At 52.6% G+C, this 14,710-nt stretch overlaps 1 protein-coding gene across 8 annotated transcripts; it reads left to right on the plus strand.

The window, feature by feature from the left end:
• Positions 1–178: 178 nt before the first annotated feature.
• ZC3H11A (zinc finger CCCH-type containing 11A) lies at positions 179–14,614 on the plus strand. Of its 8 annotated transcripts, none has more exons than XM_048925618.1 (18): positions 179–292; positions 2,768–2,822; positions 3,476–3,926; positions 4,182–4,372; positions 4,535–4,654; positions 5,119–5,242; positions 5,665–5,868; positions 6,349–6,465; positions 6,934–7,014; positions 7,461–7,571; positions 8,244–8,306; positions 8,543–8,626; positions 9,136–9,633; positions 10,167–10,240; positions 10,829–10,973; positions 11,710–11,873; positions 12,191–12,258; positions 12,972–14,614. In XM_048925618.1, the coding sequence occupies exons 4-18, from the start codon at positions 4,319–4,321 to the stop codon at positions 13,234–13,236; spliced, it is 2,172 nt and encodes a 723-aa protein (XP_048781575.1). In that variant the 5' UTR covers positions 179–292; positions 2,768–2,822; positions 3,476–3,926; positions 4,182–4,318; the 3' UTR covers positions 13,237–14,614. The 8 variants fall into 8 exon arrangements, with proteins under 8 accessions (XP_048781575.1, XP_048781577.1, XP_048781572.1 ...); XM_048925620.1 differs by having other exon boundaries at positions 3,874–3,926; XM_048925617.1 differs by having other exon boundaries at positions 184–311.
• The last annotated feature ends 96 nt before the right edge of the window (positions 14,615–14,710 follow it).

Raw genomic sequence — 14,710 nt, forward strand, 5'->3', positions numbered from 1 at the left:
GCGGCCCCAGACGGAAGTGACAGCACCGCCCCGCCCCACTTCCGGCGCGAGGCCGCGGTGGGCGGGGCCGCGCTCACTCTGCGCCTGCGCACAGCTTCGCCGCCGTTCGCTCCAGCGGGCGGAAGCGGGTGTAAGTGAAGCCGCGACGGGCGCCATCTTGGTTACGGGGGTATCCAGGTACCCGTATGTCGGACGCCATCTTTGACGCTGGCAGTAGGGGAAAGGCGACGGCCCGAGCGGCGGCCCCAGCGGAGCGGGGAGATAGAGCGGCGGCCGCGGTCCCTGGGGTTCGGTAAAGTCCCTGCTCGCCGGTAACTATAGCCGCTCGTAGACCGCAGGGGGCGGGGAAAGGCCTCCGCCCGGCCCGGGTTCCCTCCGCTCCGGTGGGGGGAAGCAGGCCGCGTCGCGGCCGGTACCGCCAGGCCCCGAGCCTCCCGCGCGGGCGCCCTTCGCCGCCGGGCGGTGCGGTGCGGCGTTCCTCGGTTCCCCGGGCCGAGCGGCTCCCCCTGGGTTCCTCTCAGCTCAGGCCGGGTTCCTCTCGGCCCCGCGCTGCTCCTCTCCCTGCCCGGCCCCGCGCATCGCCGTTCCCACGGGCTCGGTGCGTCCGGAGAGGCAGAGCGCGTTCGGGAGGGCCGTTGATTAGACTGGAAATCCCGCCTCTGGCCCTGCGGAGTTACGGCGTCGTGCCTTCCTTTAGCAGCAGTGCCTGTGGGGAATGTGCTGCGATTGACAGATCGCCCCTCCGTTCCCCGTAGAGCTTCAGGGCCCGACTAACTCTGGGTGCACTCGGTTGTCATCGTAATTTCTCCTTTAGTTTGCTTAAAACCAAACTTTTGTGTTTGTTTCTTAAAGATTGGGATTAAGAGGTGCCTGTTTGCTCCGGTTTGGTAAAGGGCAGGAGTGATGTGTGAGATGACCTCACAGAAGCACTGCAGAGGTGGGAATGTTCGGCTCCTTAGCAGACCTGTTCTCTGAGCTCTGGGCCTTTCTTGGGAAGTGCAGCTCTGTGTTATTTCATCCTAAAAAAACCAAGATATTCCGAGGATAGTTGGCTTGAAAGCCCATGTCAGAACCACCACTGTGCTGTGTGTGAATTGGACAGGCCTCGGGCTGAGCAGCTGAGGTGGGTTGGTTGCCAGATGGTGGCTGGAAGGTGCGTCAGCACAAAGGTTTGTCTGGGGCAGAGTTCCTCCCCCTCTCCCTTCCCTCTCAAATGGCTGTTTCCAGGGGAAATGGGTTATTTTTTGAGACTTCGTACAGTGTTTCAGTGAGGATGATGAATCATCCTTACTCTCTTAGTAAATTGCTGCCAAAGCCCAGCAGTGATTTCAGAAATAAAAAAGGAATGAGTGTGTTTTCTCCCCTTAGAGAGGCAGCAACTTCATAGTACCCTTCATCTGGAAGAGGTTCCCGGTGGCTGGTCAGGCACTAAGAAGGAAAGGGACAGAGAACCACTCAATGTCAGCGTAGGAAAAAAAGGAGTTATGGACTAAGAGAGAGAGGAACTCATTAAAAATTGGTACTCTCTAAAAATCTGTTGAGGACTGGGATTTGCAGGTCCTGCCTCCACGTGGTGTGTTGTGCCTGGTGTTGCTGCACAAGATGGGGGGCAGGACTTCATTGAACGGGCTGTGTTACAGCTCTCATTGTTACCTGGAAGAAGAGCAAAGACTGCAAGGTGTGAGCCCAGAGCACCTGGAAAAGACAGGGAGTTTTCTTCACGAAAGCAATGCTTTCAGAAGTGCTTTCGCAGAAATTCAGACAAACACTTCTGTTGCCTGACGCTTCTTTTTGCCCCCAGCACAATGGAGTGCTGCCTTTCCTGCCCCTCTCTGTGAGGTTGCTGTGCTGTGAGTCTGCTGCAGGGTGAGTGGAAGCAGAGACTTTGCAAGGGAAATACTTCATGCTGTAGGTAAACAACAACAAAAACAGCTGGGTAAACGTGGTCATCTTCCTCTAACATATTAGTTGAAGCACAGAAAAATCCTCCTCCCTTCATGCTGTTCTCTGCAGGACTGGAAACTGGAAAGCAAGACTGGGGAATAGATGGTGGTGTTTGGTGCTCAGGAAGGCAAGGTGCAAAAGAAACGAGCTGCTTCCTTTGTGCTACCTGTCTTCTTTTGGCAGGGGCTGCTCTGTGTCTGTCTGTCTGTCTGTTTGCGCACCGAGTCCCGGCTGCTGTGACCTCAGTGTAGGAATTCTTTTGTACAGAACAAACTTGAAATCTCTTGATATAAAAACTTGGCTGGTGTTCTGGAGGAGAAAGGCAGTCTCTAAAAAGGTGAAGCAGACTGCTGAGATGTGCTGAGTGCTCCAGAGTTACTCGCTGTGCGCAGGCTCCCAGGGCGCAGCGCTTTGGTCTGTCATGCTGACAGGTGTGTTTGGGGTCACCTGTTATAAAATTGAAGGGCTTGCAGGGAGCACAGGGCTGTGGGATATTTCTAGGTGTGTTTTCTTCCTGCTCCCGAGTCCAGATCCCTTCCAATCGCGAGCAGGAGAACCGAAGGCCGTGAGTGCAGTGCTGAGCTGTGTGTGCCACAGAGCAGAAGCCAGAGTGTTTGTGCCCAGCTCCGTGCTGAGGTTGTTAGGAGCAGATGTGTGTGGGCATCTGTGCCAGATGATCTGGTTGTGAAGGTGCTAAAGGTCAGAAGGGAGCACTGCTGTTGGAGAAGGAATCTTTGCCCTTAACTGCTGTTTTTATTCCCTTTGTCACGCAGTCGAGCCAGCAACTAATGTGAGAACCCGACTTCTCCTCTCTTTATTTTAGATTTGGGAAAATTCCCTGCCAAAAAATATTTCCTGGAAAATTCCCTAGTGTTTGTGTGAGTAAAAGGTTCCAACCTTTCCTTATTGATTGTCGGAAATCCTTTGCACAGAAACGTGCAGCACTTTAACGAAAGAGTTCAGAATCACTTTAATTTGCACTTCGTCTGGCCTGGTTGCAGGTTTTACGGCATTTAATATCTTTAAAACAAGTGAAATGTCAAAGCATTCGATTTCACACCAGAAAAAAGCCAACCCAGCCCAAGCCCTTCTTGAGGCTGAGCAAAACGCGCTGCAGCCGAGCCGGGCGCGGCGAGGGAGCGGCACGTGGCGAACGTGCGGCGCCCTGCGGTGCAGAACCGACCCGCACAAAGCCGGCCGATTGAAGATGCTCCGTACCGTGCAGCCACGCCGTTCGCAAAGCGAGGCTTCCCCGCCTCGCCGCTCTGTTCGCTCCGCCCGCTCGCTGCCTGCAGCCCCGCGCGGCGCCTTGCCTCGCGCCGCCTGCATGCGCCCTGTGCGCTGCCCCCGAGGCGCTTCCCTCCGGCCGCGGTGCGCTCCTCTGCCCGTGCCCGGCTCCCTGCCATCCCTGCCCCCCGCCCCTGCTCTCGCTGCCGCTCCCGCCCGCTGTGTTTGTGTGTCGATGCGCACTGGCATGCTTGTGCTGTACAGGTAATAAAGACGGGGGAAGGTTTTTGTGTTTTCTTAATAGGTGAAGAAATCTTGAAGACCAGAAATTCCAACTTACAGAATTTTAAATTTTAAAAATATAATAGAATTAAAACAAAAATTGCCCGGCTGTGGAAGACGGAGCCTCATTTTTGCAGCCGCTTTGATCACGAGTTCGCCTTTAAGTGCGCTGGGTTTTTTCTTTTTTTTTTTTTTTTTTTCCCTTTTTTCCTTTTTTCTCCTCGAAGAGCTCACTAACCCTGGCTGCCTCCGCTCTGAGAGCATTCCAATGGACTCGCTTCCTCCATTAGTTGTAAGATGTTTAAGAGCACATCCCGTGTTTGACTTGTGGATGAGAGGTTCCCTTGGCAAAGTGAGGAGGAAAATTCTTTCTACCCCTTTATTATTAATTCACGGATTCAGTGTTGGTTCGGCCTACAGGAGAAGTTAACTGGAAGGCTTTGAAGATCGCTGTCTTTGCTGAGGTTGTCCAGGTGGGTGAGCTCGAGGCTCTGCAGCGGTCGGATGGAGTTGCTGGGGGTTACAGAGTGACTGACAGCCGCGGTGGTGAAGGAGGGGCTCAGTTTGGGGGCTGGCAGTTGAGCACTTGAGTCAGGGCGCTGTGACTGCAGTGCTGAGGAGGGCGATGTTCTGAAACAGCTGCTTCTGAGAGACTAACTTGATGAACAGAAGAAAGCTGGAAAGATGTGCATTCCTCATGATTTTCCACTTGTTGGTATTTTGCTTAGGGTTCCTTTTAAAAAGAAGATTTTGCTGATCCAGGCAGTAGAAGACGTTCAGTCCGAGGAAGCACGAGCCAACTCTTAGAGCACAGGGGACTGCAAGAGATCCTTGGGACAGAGCTGCTTCCGAGAGCTCGCCCAGCATGTCGAAGCAAGGAGATGATTGCTATTTCTACTTCTACTCCACCTGTAACAAGGTCTGCTTCTTTTCCTTCATTTTTCTTTCTTTTGGTTCTTAAGAGGACGGAGTGGAGTAGAGGCATGACTGATCTTTGGTGCACTTAGCAGCTGATTGCACTGCGGCCAGCTGTCAGGCTGCACTTTTTCATTTTCCTCTCTTTGTTTCCATTGGGTCACAGGGAGACAGCTGTCCCTTCCGGCACTGCGAAGCTGCTCTGGGCAACGAAACCATCTGCACGCTGTGGAAGGAGGGCCGCTGCTTCAGGAATGTCTGCAGGTTCAGGCACATGGAGATCGATGTGAGTGCTGGCTCCTCAGAATTCGTCACCAAACCCACCTCCCGTTGCTTTAGCTGGGCTGAATGGGCTTTTGCAGATCAGATTCACTTGCTTTGAAATGATGGTTCCTGCTGTCAAGAGGGGGCTGGGAGGAAGTAGAGGGAAGAGAACTCGATGTCTTTGGTATTTCTTAGCAGGAAATCCTTGTAGTAGACACCAACAGCATTCTCTCAACAGATGCTAAAGAGCCCCATTGATCAGAGAGGCGTTGTGCTGGGGGCGTTGTTCAGCCCCTTCTGCACTGCTGGCCTCTCCCATGCAATGCTGGGAGCTCTGAGCCCCGCGCTCACAGCTGTGCACCCTTCAGAGTGGGGTTTGAGTGCTGCTGGGTGACAGCCGGCTCAGTGCCGTGATCTGGAGCTCAGTCTCCCTCTGCAAACCTCAGGTGCCCGTTGCCATCAGCTTTTCTTCCTTTGTATCTTCAGAAGAAGCGCAGTGAGATCCCCTGCTTCTGGGAGAACCAGCCGGGAGGCTGCCAGAAATCCAACTGTGCCTTTCATCACACCAAGGGGCGTTACGTCGATGGGCTCTTCTTACCACCAAGCAAAAGTGAGTTTGTCTTTCCTGACTATGAAGGATCAACTCTGGCTGTTGGGTGTGGTGTTGTGAAGATGCCAGCTGACACTCGTTTGTGAGTGCAGGAGGAAGTGCACTGATGGGGGCACGGCTGAACTGCGTGTGCTTCTGACATTTTGGTTTTTCCTTTCATGCTCAGCTTCTCTCTGCTCCTGTGGCTGTTCCCTTGCAGGTTGTTTTCCTGCATTTAAGCTTTTACTGCTGTTAGGGAGGTGAATCTTGGGGGGGGGGGGGGGGGATGGGGATTCTTTGTTGACAGAGCAGCCAGTGACTGGATGGCAACTGGAGACTCTACTCTTCCTGTGCGGGTTGTCAGCCCTGCCTGCCATCTTTGTGCAGAGGCTGTGGGTTGGGGTCAAAGCTTTAAATTCCTGGTGCTCCTCTCCTTCCTGCAGCCACGCTGCCGAGTCCGCCGGAGTCTGCAGATGATGATCTGAAGGCAGCTCAGATAACACTGCAGCAGAGCAAGCTTTCTGTGCAGTCCAACCCCTCTCCACAGTTGAGGGGAGTGATGAAAGTGGAAAACTCAGAAAATGTCCCAAGCCCTACGCACCCTCCAGTTGTAATCAATGCTGCAGATGATGATGAAGATGATGATGGTGAGTGTGGTTGCTGCTGCTTTTGATCTTGAAGGTGTTTGTGTTCTGTGACTCGTAGAACACCTGCGGGCTGATGAGGATGGGGCAGCAGCCTGGCAGCAGTGAGCAGGAATTGTAATGCAGGATGGAAGCTCAGAGCCACTCCTGCTGCTGGTCTGCAGTGTGGATCTCAGGGGAGAGTTTTCTCTGTTTGGTCAGAAGAGTAACAGAGCATGCACTGGTTAAAGCCATGTGGAGAGTCTGGAGCCCCAGGTGCTTTTTCCAGCTCCCCACTAGTTACTCTGTTCACTTAGGCTGCTTCTGTGTGTTCATCAGGTCAGTACAGCTGCTGAAATCAGGAGCCCTTCTGTAATCATTTATGTTTGTACTTAAGAATATTAACTGTGGGCTGAAGTGTCATTGTGTGAGCTACAGAAACGTTAGAAATCTGGTTGAATTTCATTGCATAACTGAGGAGGCTGACTCTCTATCCCTGTGCAGACCAGCTTTCTGAGGAGGGAGAAGAAACAAAAGCACCTGTCCAGCAACCAGCTGAAGAAAACCATAACGGATTGCGGATAATTTCCACCAGGAAATCTAATGCTGATACAAAACAAGGTACTCCAGCACAGTGGTAGGATGAATCAGAAGAACCTGCCAGTTATTGTGCAAACACAGCAGAGCACAGGGCTGCTGAGTGGACCCAGCTATTCCCATGGTCTTGTTCCTACCTCGTAATTTCGTGTGCCTTTCAGGTTAGAAAGGTAAACTGCTTTGTTTGCTTCATTAGGCAGAGCCACAGCACAGGGTTTAAGCGTCTCTGTGCATCTCTTCAACCACTGGTGAAAGCCACACTGCTGGTAGAGAAATCCAAAGTCACGTAGATGGGTTAAAATCAGGGGTGAAGCTTACTTCTTGTGTCCTGAAGGCTGAAAGGGGGCAGCAATCGACATCAGTTCCATGGTGCTCTGCCCCGTGGGGGAGCAGGCAGGGTTTGTGATGGATGTTCTGAGCACGAGGCAGCTGGCAGAGCCCCTCAGCGCGTCCCTCTGCCCCTCGGCCTCATTCGCCGCTTTGTGTTCCCAGATGACACCTTGAATTTTGGAATAAAAACGCTGGAAGAAATCAAATTGAAGAAACAAAAGGAAAAAACAAAAAAACAGAGCGGTGAGTTGATATGCCCTACTTTTTATCCTTCTGTTTTCTTCCCTTTTTTTTTTTTTCCCTTCTGATGATACCCGCATAGCTGGCGATGTGTTGGAATGGAGCCATTCATGGAAGGGAACCTTTTTCTTGCACTGCTAAGTTTGCAGTAGCAGTTGCTGGTGGCTGGGAGCTGCATGAGAGACGGGCTTCCATTTTTAGCTGGGGGTATCAAGCTACTTCAGCATGCAATGTGGTGTTTTAAATGCAGACAGCTGCTCTTCTAGGTGGGAATTCCAAGAGCAGATTGGAGGCAAATTGTTCACCTCTTGTTTACATGCACTGCTGTTGCATATTTGGCAGCAACAAGTAATGAATGCGTTTTGGTCTTTGTGATGGTTCTGTCAGGTGTGTTTCTGTTGTTGGCAGTGGCTTTTCTCTTCTGTAAACACTTTGCTCCCTTTGATCAGAAGGGCCTTCAGGAGTTCCTGCTCATCCGCTCCAATCTCGGGCTGTTCCTGTGCCAGAGAAGGAGAACGTGAGGACAGTGGTCAGAACTGTGACACTGTCTGCAAAGCAAGGTAATGATGAGTACCTCTGTTTGCATTTCCTGGCTGCTGAATGGAATGGATAGATAACAGTTAAGGTAGCTGGGCTGTGTTGGTCTGCTGCTGTTGCTTTTTCGTATCCAAAAGATGCTTTTATACCAGGAGTCTCTGGTTGTTGGAAGGTTGGCACTTGTAGGTCTCTGTTCTGTAGTAGTAAGGGATCACAGAGCAACTCCTGTGAACCCGGTGGTGAGCTCTGTGTTACTGCTGAGCTGCAGGCTCCCAGAGGAGCTGACCTGTGCCTGCTGTGCTCCTGACCCCAGTGGTGTTTGTTAATGAGCTGACAGCAGGGGCAGATTAGAGCTCAGTGAAGTTCAGCAGCAGGCTAACAGTGCAGCAATGGTCAGTGTGCAGCTCAGGAGCCACCTGAGAGCAGAGCAACTCAGAAATGAGAGCAAAGAGCCCCAGGAGGCGGTGCTACACAAAGAGCTCTGGAGCCACTGAGGGAGCCGAGGAATTTAAAGAGAGGAATGAAGCAACTGAGGCTTCTGAGTGCGTTACACTGGCAATATTATTTTGTGTCAAGGCTGTCAAGAGTGTCTTTGGGGTGGTGGTGGTGTTTTCTCTGTGGGAAATGAGCTAACAGGGCAGTAAGTCTGTTGGCTGCTGGTCACTGTGAAATAAGCAAATTGCCCTTTGCTGTAGGGGAGGAGCCTGTGGTTCGATTGAGTATTGCTGAGAAACCTGGAAAACGGAAAGCCTCTGTAGGTAAGGGCTGCTTGTTTGGTGCCTCCTCTGAACGTGGCTGCGGTGGGGGGCGTTGCTGAAGTGTGAGGGGGGAAGCGTGTTGTGGATCTGTGCTCACTGTGCAAATGGTACAAAGTCGTAGCAGCTGAAAGGTGAATTTGAGAAATTGCACTTGGAGAAATTGAAGCTTGTGGTTGACTGCTCTAAAACCTTCCTCCCAAGAAATTATCTTAGGAGTGTTGTTGTTTTCTCTGCAGCTGATGTCAGTGGCCTCCCGCTGAAGCGCAGCCTTGCAGAAAGGCTGGGGAAGAAGATTGAGGTTGACAAAGCACCAAGGAGAGGTAAATGAGCATCTGGGTTTGCTGCACAGGCTCCTGCAGGCTTTCTGCTCTTCCCTGGCAGTGCTCTCTGCCGCTTCCTGAGCTCATCACCACTGGGATTCACAGTTATTTTTCCTGCCCTGTTTTGAGACGTGAGCCCAGAGCTGGAATTTACACAGCATCCCTGGTTGGTTCTGTCCTGTAGTTCGAGGCATGAGGTCTGTGAAGGAGAGACTGGGACAGACCAGTGCTCAAATGGGTAATGACTAGGAATTTTTTCCCCTTTTTCCTTTTAATGAATTTAGACCACTTCCATAGAGCCCTAAACATTAATTTGAAAGGGAAAAAAGGGACTGGTTTTCAAAGTAGGACAGGTGGCTTAGAAGAGAAAGCTGCAGCGCAGAGGGAAGCTGTGCTGTGATGCGTTGTTGTGAGCGCTCACATCCCATAATATTGTGACAAATTTTGGAGACTTAAGCTCTCTTTGGACTCTTTTAATCTTTGTGCTTCTCCTTGCTTGATGATGACAGAGAAGGGTGCCAAGCCAGCAGCAGAGATCCACGTGAAAACGCTGGAGGAGATCCGTCTGGAGAGAGCTAACCAGAGGGGAGAAAGCCCAGCTGCCCCCCAGGCAGAGAGCTGCTGCAGGGCAGAGGATCCCAGCGCAGGGGGGAGGCCTCCTCCTGTGGGTCGCATCAAAACCTTCTCGGAAGCCCTGGCTGAAAGGAAACACAAGCGACTGGAAGAAGAGAAACAAAAAGGAGAGGAGTTGCTCACTGAGAAGAGAGCTGAGGGCGAGCGCAGGAAGCAGAGAATTCTGCCTCCATCGGTGCCTGGTAAAGTGAAATTGGAAGAGCCAGCACGTAAAATCAAGCCTTTGGAAGAAGTGCATATTAAAACCTTGGAAGAAATCAAGCAGGAGAAAGCTCTGCGGATGCAGCAGAGTGGGGAAAACGTTTCAGCTGCAGCAGCACAGCCTGGGCCTCCCCCTGCAGGGAGGAAGCTGTTGCGGATCACAAAGCTAGCAGGTAACGAGGTGCTTCTCTGTCTGCTTCCCTGTCAAGCAAATGGAGTTTGCTTAGAATTCCCATGGCTTTTTTTCTTTTTCTTTCAACAAAATGCAAACTTGGGTGCCTTTATCCACATCCATGTATTTTTCCACTGAATCCATGGTGTCTGCCTGCATTTCCCTCTGGAAAATCGACTCGTGCGAAGCTTCGTGGTTCAGTTTCTCTTGTACTTTTTTCCTGCCATCTGTTTTTGGTGTGGAGTGCAGGGTTACCTTCATCTTTGGCACGTGTTGCTTAGTATGTAAATGTGTTTGTAAAGCGTGGGGCCAACCTCTGTCAGGGGGGGAGTTGTTGGTTGGGGAGTGACAGAGGCTTTGTGAAGAGAAGTGCAGGAAGGAGGTAAGAGCTCGTATGCTGCATGGGCTGCGTTGTGTTGCCTCTCTGTGTGCTCTGGGTGTGAGGAAACAAGCACACGGAGGAGACGTGGGCACTCGGGTTTCTTTATATGCTTGCTGTTGACCAAGTTATTCTTTTGTTTGTTTGTTTTAAAGCACCTGGAAGAGAAGAGAAGAAGGCTGTGGAATTGAGCAGGGCTTCTCCCAAGGCTGTTTCTGCACCTGCAGAGGTGAGTCCCTTCTGAACATGGACACACTGATGCCATTCCTTGCCGTGTTGTTCTTACTGCTCACCTGTGCCGCCGTCCTGAGCGCGTTCCCACCTTCGTGCTTTGGTGAAGAGCTGCAGCACAGTTTCAGTCCTGCCATTTCAACAGCTTTTGCAGGCAGCATTGTCCTCAAACTCTGAGTTAATCTGGTTGCACTGGCAGTGAGGCTGTAACCCTGCTGGCACCGGGTGCAACTTGTGAGGCTGATGAGGAGGGCATTGGGTACAAAAGTGTTTGAGGAACGCAGCGTGCGGGTAAATGCTGCATGGGGGAACAGGAGTGACTTTCTGTTGCTCAAGAAGAATGTGGTAGGTACCAGCTACAGCACTGTGCTGATGGAAGGGAGCTCGCTTTGCTGTGAACTGCACAGTTCTGAAACTGTTTTCACAGCAAAGCTTGGGTCTTGTTACGGGCAGACGTTTATGGAAGGAAACATCAGTGACCGAGTGACAGTAATGAGCTGTTGGGGCCATCCTGGAAATATTGCCAATCTGATTTTCTCAGTGCATCCTCCCTGGTGTTCTTATTTTGCACGTTGTTTCTTTGTAGCCCTCGGATCAGAGCACACCAAATTCTAAAGCTCAAGTGAAGAGCCTTGAGGGGACAATAAAGGAGAAGCCGCAGCTGAGACAGCCAGACAAGCTGAAGAAGGAAGTGGCTGCTGTGCCACCTGCTGCTGAAGAAACAGTCAAAGGTAAAAGTCCAGGGCATAGCAGCCCTGGATCCACCCTGGCTTCAGGGTCAGCTTAACAGCTTGCAAAGGTGAAATCTCAGGAAGATGGGAGACTGTATTGCCAGGGAAACCACCAGACCAACCTCAGCAACAGAGAACTGAGTGTGGGGTGCGGTGGTCCTTGGAAGTGAAGGGACACGAGGACAGATCTCACGGTGGACATGCGCCATTGCTCCCTGCTGGGAGGGGAGGTGCTTACTTTCTTAGTTCACTGCGTTCCTTCCAGCCAGGCTTCAGCTTGAGAATGGGAGAGAGACAGTGAACTGCAGACGTGATGAACAGCTGAGTGTGTTTTGAGGGTCTGCTGGGGCTTGCACAGTGTCTGGTCCCACCCTCGTGTCTGCTGTCACTGCTGCTTTTTCCTTTCAGTAGAGGGAGCGAGGCTTTAAGTACAGAAGTCTGTGTTTGTGAATTCCATTGGACTTCAGAGCGTCTTAGAAAAGTATTGCTTTCTCTGGGATTGGTTGCTTCCCTTGTCCTGGGTTGTTTGGTGGAGCTGTGCAGTTTCTTTGTTCCTTTGGTCGGACTGCTGGTAGGCAGGGTTGGCTTTGTGAAAGATTGCTGAGCGCTGAGGAAAGAGGAGTGCAGTTTTGCTGGCCAGATATATTTAAGTGTTCATGAGGGCTGTGGGAATGACAGCAGAGCTGGGCTTCTCTCGAGGCACGGCTGCAGCAGCTCTCTCTTCCTCTTACTGCAGCCAAGTGCAAGGTGAGCGCGAAGCCTGCAGACGGCAAAGCCGGCGCCCCCTCGAAGCGGGCGCTGAAGAGGAAGGCGGCTGAGATCTCTCCCTCTGCTGTGGCAGCTGTGAAACCTCTGAGTAGTGCTGGAATTGAGGAGCCTCCAACTAAAAAAGCAGCTCTGGTAAGGAGGGGGAGCGTCAGTCAGACTTGCACTGAGGCACAGCTGCTGTAGGAAGCTGAGGGCCGGGGCGTTCTGCAGGTCCCCCTGCAAAGCGGTCGCTGTGCAGATGGGTGGCGCCCTGCAGTGCTGTGACTCCTGGTGTGCAGGACTTGATGCGCTCGTGCTGTGCTGCTCCAAAGCCGAGGTGCTGCGCAGCTGTGTGTGCAGCTGACATCCTTCAGGAGCTGGGCTGGGTTCAGGCTCAGCAGTGCTGAAGGAGAAGCGCTGCAGGGGAAGCTCTCCTGAGGAATCGTTGACTTTGCTTTGCTTCTTCCCAGACTGCTGCTCCAGCCCTGCCAGATGACAGCCTGCTCACCAAGCCTGGCGCAGAGAAACCCCCCAGCAGGTGATGAGCACAGCTTCTTTTTTTCTTAAGCGGTTTGTCTTTCTGTGAGCCGTGAGTTCTTCCATGTGTGGGAAGGATGGTGGGGTTGAGATAAAGAATGCCAAATCCAGCAACAGAAAAGTCATCTCAAATCATTTTCTAGCAGCTAGCAGAGATGTTTACCTCGATGGTTTTCTTGAAATGCTGCAACTTGGTTCAGCTCTCCAGTGTGTTCTTGGGTTTCTGAATGCCCGAGTGACCCTGAGCTGAGCTGATGCAGAGTTGTCCTGCACGTGTTGGTCCTCGAGAACGCCACTCAGCCAGCAACACTAAGACAGATCTTGTGAGGGAGCACAGAGGTGGTGGATGGAAGTTCAGCTCCTTGGACTCGAGAGCAGCCTGCTGAGCACACTGGGCAAAGGAACTAAATGAGTAAACAGGTGTTTGCAGAGGTTGCCTTAATGCTTTTCCAGTCAGCCTAACGAAGGAGGCAGAGCATCTCTGGCTACAGAAGTGGAGCTGTGTTTGCTGGCCCTCGGTGTTCTTGCAGATAAATCCCCACGCTGAAAAACAGCCTTGTTGGTGCATGGGCTCTGCAGGCAGTCTGGGTTACCGGCTGGCAACGCCTGTGTTTGAGGTGCAGGAGGAGTAACTGGGTGTGAGTGCTGGTCAGCAGAAAATGCCTCCAGCTGAGAAATGCTGTGTAATGTTGTTCTCTTCCTTGTTCTCCCAAGCCTTGAACTGCATCGGGGGAGCCAAGCAGACCATGGGGAGCAGTCGGAGCACTCGAGTGCAGCTTCAGCTTCTTCCCAGTCGGCGGCCAAAGCGCAGCAGCTGAGCTCCACAGGGGCTGGGAAGGCGCCCTTGTCTGTGGAGGATGACTTTGAAAAGCTGATCTGGGAAATCTCAGGAGGGAAACTGGAAGCAGAAATTGACTTGGACCCGGGGAAGGATGAGGACGACCTCCTTCTTGAACTTTCTGAGATGATTGACAGTTGAACTGCAGTCTTATGGTATATAAAAAAAAAATTAAAACTTTTTTTTTTTTTTTTTTTTGTTGGATGCCCCGGGTGATCCTTTTTCTGAAGGAGGCTTCACCGTGAGTCTTAAAGCACAGTTGAACTGGTAGAAATTGGCAGCCTGCATTCCGTTGTCCTGAGTTTTCCTGCTGGTCAGAGCTGAGGTCCTGCGCGTCCATTCCCTGATCCTGGTTGGCTCCTTTCAGCAGCAAGAGGAGAAAGCAGCTCTGACTCGGCCCTGAGGGCGTCCAGTGCGCTGCGCTGGCTGCGAATTGATCTGATCCAGGGATGCTCTGAAGGCTTAAAGCTGAAGCTTCTTCCTTCCTCCTCCCTTGGCCGCGCTCAGCGTGGGGAGCAGCTGGAAGCTTTGCTGTTCCTGTTTCTTGGGAGCTGCCGTGTCTCTGGAGTTCTGCCGGCTCTTGTTCCGTTTGTGTTTGCTTTTGTTTTGACTTGAATCCCTCAAGGCAACTTCATGACGGCGGAGGGCTGGGAGGGAGCAGAATTATTCTGGTGTTTTGGACCAAAAGTGCCACCGAGGCTGGGGGCTCCGCGCTGCCTCCCGGTTCTCAGCAGCGATGCGGCATCAGTGGAGAAGGAGCCGCGCGCTGCAGTGCGTTGCTCTCGCCCCCTTTTTTTTAATCGTACTTCCGACGCGTTCTGGTCGGAGCCGGGTGCCGGGCCGAGCGGCCTGCGTTCCTCTGCTCCGCGGCAGGTGGGGCTGTCGAGGATCGGCGGCGGCGCCTCTGGGCTCCTGGGGCTCCCTGCGCTGGGGCCGGAGCTGCTGCGGCACCGGGCGCTGTGCGAGGGCAGCAGGGAGCGACGTGCGGCTGTGGCCCTGCGGGACGGCTGTGCCGCTGCCCCCCTCTGCTCCGTGTTTTCCCTCGCAGATAACTTCGGGATTATTTTCTTGTAGCAGAACTTCAGGCTTTTCCTACTGTGACGTGTGATGCCGCAGGGGCTCCCAGGCGTTTGCTGCCGGCAGAGGCGTTTATTGTAAATACTTTATTTCTGTGCTGTGCCGCCCCGCAGCGATGCTCAGCTCAGGTGAGCGGAGCGCAGCCGGCCGGGCCGCTGGGGGCAGCGCTGTGGGCGCCGTGCAGCCCTGGGCCGGCCGAAGGATGCCGTGATTCAGCAGAAGATGATGTGATTTTCTGCTGTCAGCCTTCGCCTCTGGGTGGGACTCTGCCCGTTTTGTGTATGCCGTTATTGTTACTGTAAATATTTTATCTTTCATTTTATATTTGCCTTCTATTTAAGATATTGTATGAACGTAGTCAGGCTCCTCTGTTTGCGCCAGCGGCTCCCGGCTGTGTTTTTAAATAAAGCTGGCACAGGACAGCAGTGCTGTACGTCTGTCTGCGGCTCTCAGGCAGAGCAGGATGGTGCTCATCCACCATCCCATCGCTTTCTGATTTCCCAGCAGTGCTGCTGCCCCTGGGTTACTGCCATCATTG

This window comes from Lagopus muta, chromosome 24 (genome assembly GCF_023343835.1).
Source record: "Lagopus muta isolate bLagMut1 chromosome 24, bLagMut1 primary, whole genome shotgun sequence".
Lineage (NCBI taxonomy): Eukaryota > Metazoa > Chordata > Aves > Galliformes > Phasianidae > Lagopus > Lagopus muta.